At 26.0% G+C, this 6,284-nt stretch overlaps 1 protein-coding gene across 1 annotated transcript; it reads left to right on the top strand.

The window, feature by feature from the left end:
- Positions 1-280: 280 nt before the first annotated feature.
- Positions 281-5,265, top strand: LOC132948933 (polyglutamylase complex subunit TTLL1-like). The gene is made up of 4 exons (XM_061019631.1): positions 281-513; positions 1,398-1,697; positions 1,802-2,001; positions 3,919-5,265. The coding sequence occupies exons 1-4, from the start codon at positions 281-283 to the stop codon at positions 4,275-4,277; spliced, it is 1,092 nt and encodes a 363-aa protein (XP_060875614.1). The 3' UTR covers positions 4,278-5,265.
- The last annotated feature ends 1,019 nt before the right edge of the window (positions 5,266-6,284 follow it).

Here is a 6,284-nt window from a genome sequence, read left to right on the forward strand (position 1 = left end):
GGTGCTTCAAACTTTGTAGAAGACGCTCGTCCGAGTTATAATAAATTATGGATACAATATGTCAATATGACATTATAACCTAAACGTTTTATGGTTGGCTATTATCACAGCTCTCAGCTTTTAACCTACATATTATTTTGTTTATTTAAGCTATACGCATATGATGCATCTCTTCTATGATATTTGGTTGTTAAGGAGAGAGTCCAAATTAACACGCGTAACTGTCAGTAATTAAAATGCATAATTGTCTGTTATGTAATGTACAAGAAAATAAACAGATATGATTAAAATAAAATATTGCACAGATATAGATCGTTCTGTGTTACTGAGTAACTTCGAAAAACGTGGATGGATACATGTAGGCCCTGAAGACGAATGGCATTTCTATTGGACTAGTTTACAAACTTGTCGTTGTTTGTTTAATGCTGACAAAAATTATAGATTGAAAGACGATCAGATAATAAATCATTTCCCAAATCACTATGAACTCGGCCGAAAAGATTTACTTATAAGGTAAATTATTTTTGTACATTTTGAATAGTATTATAAATTATATCATAAGAATCATAGGTACATTGGTGTGTTGAAATTTATTTACATGAGTTACATCATTTGTTAGGAAATCTAGGAAGTCTGGCTTAATTTTGATTTTCGATATTAAAGCATATAGGTGTTCATATTTTAATAGCATTGATCATATTAAAATATGAACACTTATACGAAAGGCGAATAGAAAATATAACTATTGAGAAATAAACTAATGTAGATGTTTTAGTGGATTTAAAGTGTAAAATGAAATTGTAAGCTCTGTAAGCTTTATCCCTTGTTTTTTTTACTAGTAGCTGGAGTTCTAATTGAAAATTTACTTAGTTGTAGTAGGTAGGTATGTTAAAGAGGTAATTTTTGGTAGTTTTTTCAAACGCGGATAAACGTTATTGGCAAATATTGGAAAAAAACGTTATAATATATTATGTATTTATGTCTATCCATATGGTACCTAGTTGTAGTTCAGTATTTTATTTCTAATTATGTCTAATAGTCTAATGTTTCTCAAGACTCTGTTAGTTTTTTTAAGCATTTTGGAAAATGTAACATTTTCATAAAGAATAAACATCATGTCTTATGTTATTGTAATAGTTATGCATATGTATTTATGTAAGGACAATGTGTATATATAACGTAAACACGTAATGTATCTAGGTATACTAATTAACCAAATAATTTCAAAAATTGTAGTAGGTTATATTTACAATTGTATGACTGTTCTTTTTTTTGAAATTTTCCTTTATCGTATTTTAAGTTTTAATAAGGACTTCTCTAATAATTTATTGTATTCGTATATCAATTGATACCTACATATGTATGCACATGTATAAATATTTGTTTACGTTTCACAGAAATATCAGACGTTATCGCCGTGAATTGCTAAAAAGTGGCACATCTATTGCAAAATGCGTCCGTGGTACATTTTTGTACTTGGATTTTATTCCTTCAACTTACGTACTACCCGTTGATTATAATTTATTCTTAGAAGAATATCGCAAAAATCCAAGTACTTGGATTGTGAAACCATGTGGAAAATCCCGAGGCTCAGGGATATTTCTAATAGACAAATTGTCTCAATTAAAGAAATGGTCAAAAGAAAAAAAATATCGTAAAAATGCATCAATTAAAAAAGAAACTTATATAATATCCAGGTATATATTTTCTTTTTTGATATTGTTTTGTATAAGTAAGGTACCTACATTATGGATACAGTAATTATTTAACTATATGATTTTTAATATTTGTTTTGGATCAGATACATCGAAAATCCTTTGTTGATAAGTGGAAAAAAGTTTGATTTACGTCTTTATGTTTTGGTTACATCATTTCATCCATTAAAAGCATATTTGTTTAAATTTGGGTTTTGTCGTTTCTGCAGTGTAAAATATAACGCACATTTGATGGACATTAATTGTTTATTTGCTCATTTAACGAACGTATCAGTACAAAAAGAAGGTAATGAATACAATTTATTATATAAATTTAATAATACTAATCGCCTGCGTAATATTATGGTCATTTTAAAACTAATTCAGATTAACAACTTATGGTAGGTATATATATATTTTAATTATTTTATACTTTTATTATGGTTTTAAATTAAAGTTATTATTTGATTACCCAATATCCAAACTGAAGAATAGATTACATACATAATAGTCAATATTTTATTATATTAAGAAAACAATTTTTTTAATTATAATATATTTGTAAATAATGTGTTATATGTATAGACATTTTGAAACTTCTACCGCATTGAATTTCTTATTACAATTTATATTTATATGGTATATAGAAAATTATAAATAAATAGTAGGTATCTACCTATTTAACTATAAAACTCTAAATTTAAGTAGGTACTATGGAATACGACGTTATTCATGTAGGTATATTATGTACACCCATGAAGATTAAAGATATCTTTAAAAGCAATTTATTTTAAATATAATGACAATCGGAATTCTTTTTAGTCAGTGAATTTATCACTATTATCTACTAAGAAAATGTTCTTATGCATATACTACATGTAGTTATCATCTCTTTTATATATATATTGGATAGTATTATTAGTATTTAATAAAATATAATTACAATAATTTTAGACTCCGAGTGGATCGGTGTGTTTTTTTTAATTTGTTTTATTTGTTGTGTTTGTGTACACGATAAGAAGTCAAAATAGTGTTTCAAATTTCATCTTCAGTTTTGAGCTGTTTACTGACATTTCAACTTTCAATTTTTTTAGATTTTTTTTTAATAAATGGCAATAAAACTGTATACGTTTGGTCAAAAAGATTGAAAATTTAATACAAGACTTTTAATATATTGTTAAAATGACAGTTGAAAAATATTAAAAATACATAGGCACAATTTTTTTTATAAGCATTTAAAGTTCGTATTTTGACAAAAAACGTAAAAATCACTGAAAATTATTTTGAGTTAGAAATTTATAAAAATTCTAATAGTTTCTCAAGTAGCGATTTTCTTATTTTGTTGTAATTTAAAAACGATTAATAGTAGACTCATGAAATTTATATCATATGTTTATTTTATTAATTCCTATAATTCATACAATTTCCAAATTTTTTTGACTTGTTTTTAACTGTTTACGGACATTTTCAGTTTCCAATTTTTAAGTTTTTTTTATCTATAAATATTGGGTTAAAAAGCGTGAAAAATGAATACAAGGCTCCTGATATATTTTTACATTAGTAATTAAAAAATATTAAAAATACATAGGCATAATATTTTTATAAGCTAAATGCTTATTCACAAATTTGGAATTTTGACAAAATTTATCAAATTTAAAATTAAAAAATGATTTTGTAGTTAAAAATGTATAAAATGTCAAAAAAACTTTTATAGCTAAGGACTGAACATTTAAAACAATGTTCCACGTAAGTAGGTACAGTTTTTTTCTATAGTTATTTTATATTCAAAGTTGGACGAAATTACATATAAATAACTAAGAGTAACAATTTTAGTTATTTTGTTGCAATTTTATAATATTAATTCAACTTACCAGCTACCGTATTAATAATAAGTAATAAAAATATAAATATAATATAAAATATCCACACTGATAAACCGTCTCCGCTCAGAATCGTTTTTCGTATACAATTATATCATTTAATTTAAATTTAATACCATCAATTACAGTGACCTACTTATAACTTAGGTACTGTACAGAAGAGCGACACTCACTTGCCCCCTCCCCTTTTATTTGTTTTTAGGAAAACCGAAAGACATTTGAGTGGTCTAAGCCCCTCCCCTCAGATTTCCACCTATGCTAGTACATTGTATAATGTGTGGATATTATCTATTAATTTACTATTGAAAATTGAGATCATGTTTAAATACCTAATTATATTATAGGCGACGACTACAATAATATCCATGGAGGTAAATGGTCCACCGAAAATCTAAAATTGTACTTAACCAGTACACGAGGTGAAAAACGTACTCGTAAACTGTTCGATGACATATCATGGATAATTGTGCACTCGTTGAAGGCTGCTCGTAGTGTCATGTCTCATGATACACATTGTTTCGAATGCTATGGCTATGATATTATTGTGGACGAAGACCTCAAACCTTGGTTGATCGAAGTGAACTCGTCACCGTCGCTCACGTGTACAACTTCCAGTGATCACATACTGAAATCAAAACTTATCGACAGCATCGTGTCCGTTGTTTTGCCATCATCAGGTCGGTACCACCACTTTGACAAATAAAGAGTGTCTACAAAAATACTTTGAAAAAAAACAATATATTTTTGTATCCCTTTTATATTTTTAATTCATAAGTATTTATTACCTACAACACACTTACACACGGTAATCGTAGACAATATTATACTATGACTATTGACTATATGTTTATATTATAGACTCTATATAGATAGTGTATATTATACAGGGTTATAGTGTAACAGAAAAATCGGAAAAAAAATGATGCTAGTTAAACGTATGACAACAATTAATAAAATTATGAAGATTATAATGATAAAAAATAATTTAAAAATATAATCATATTATCAATATTTAAAAAAAAATACGTTTTAAAAAAACTACAAAAAAATATTGATATTTTAAAAATTCTAAAAAATAAATTACTTGACTTAGATAAATGTTTTTACCATCAAAATCGTTCTTATAATCAGATTTATAAAAAGGCAATTTTGAAAATTTCCAAAATAATTTGAATCAATTTTTTACAATTTTTATTTTCAGTTTCAAGAAATAAAAATAAAAACATTTATATTATATACTAGCTGAATCCGCTGAAACTTTACCCGTTAAATGTACCAATTCTATATAACTCAAACTTTGTTCAATTCGTTATTTAATATTCGGTGTATGGTGTATAGTGTTCAAAATTTATCTTAACTTTTCTGTTGCCCGGAGTACAAACTCCACAGAAACCATTTAAATATCAATCTTAATATGTCCTGAAATTTTTATCGAAATCGGTTTGGTGTATCTTGAGTTATAAAATGTATTCAAAATATACACTTATTTATATATATACAGATATATATAGATATAGCGTAAGTGTTATACATTTTATAAGATAAATTAAATATTGATTAGATTGCATTAGTCAGTTTTTTTTGTTATACACTCTGTGACTTAGGCACATATATAATAAAAAGTATTAAAATTAAGGGGATTCGATACCGTGATTTTCTGTTTTTGTCTAACACACGCGCGACATAGTATTTTAGACGTGTTTTTTGCCAAACATTCCAATTGATCTATTGAAGCGATAAGAATTCTGAAAACAGATTTGAATTCGTCGTCAAGTCTACTTGAAATCGACTTTCCAACATTTTTGATATTATCTCCCAAATTCCAGAAAACGTCATATTAAAAAAGAGTATTTAAACATTTTTGTATTTAAATTTTTGGAGAAGCTAAAATCAAAAAAAGGTGGATAAGTGGATGTCACTCTGCTGTACAATAGGTTACAAGTGGGTCACTGTAATGAATGGTGTTAAATTTGAATTCAATGATATAATATCATTGTATAAGAAAAAAACGATTCTGAGCGAAAACGGTCAGTCAGCCTATGATATTACCAAGTATATTTGATGATATTATTGTGAATAATGTAATTTATATATAACCTATTTACGTGGAGCCTTATATTAAATTTTCACGCTTTTTTACCCAACAAATAAAATTTTATTGATATTTATAGAAAAAAAAACTAAAAAAATTGAAAACTGACAACGTCCGTAAACAGCTCAAAAAGAGTCAAAATATTTTCAAAATTTTATCGTGTATAGAAAATGCTAATATAAACATTCAGTGAAATTTTCAAGTATCTACAGTCATTCGTTTTTTAATTACAATAAAATAAGAAAATTGTTACATAAGAAATCGAGTGAATATCAAATGTTGTAAAAATATAAATTTCAGACGCTCATAAAAATTTAATTTAAGTCTCTTGTAGACATTTTTTTTTTGATAAAGGTAGACAAACTTATGAGTAATCTTATATTACATATTCAAATCTTAGATTTAAAAAAAAAAATTTTTATGAATTCTCAACTCAAAATAGTTTGCTAATTTTCGTGATTTTTCTGTATTTTGTCAAAATTTGAACTTTAAATGCTTATAAATAAAAACTGTGACTAAGGATTTTTAATTTTTTTCATCTGCCTTTGAAACAATAACCTAGGAGCCTTCTATTAAATTTTCAAGCTTTTTTACTCAACAGATAAAATTTTATTGATA

This window comes from Metopolophium dirhodum, chromosome 7 (genome assembly GCF_019925205.1).
Source record: "Metopolophium dirhodum isolate CAU chromosome 7, ASM1992520v1, whole genome shotgun sequence".
NCBI classification, from domain to species: domain Eukaryota; kingdom Metazoa; phylum Arthropoda; class Insecta; order Hemiptera; family Aphididae; genus Metopolophium; species Metopolophium dirhodum.

Coding starts and splice junctions, on each gene's coding strand:
- LOC132948933 (XM_061019631.1), top strand. CDS start 281: ATGATTAAAATAAAATATTGCACAGATATAGATCGTTCTGTGTTACTG. Junction 1,698..1,801: donor GAAACTTATATAATATCCAG/GTATATATTTTC, acceptor GTTTTGGATCAG/ATACATCGAAAATCCTTTGT. Junction 2,002..3,918: donor CGTATCAGTACAAAAAGAAG/GTAATGAATACA, acceptor ATTATATTATAG/GCGACGACTACAATAATATC.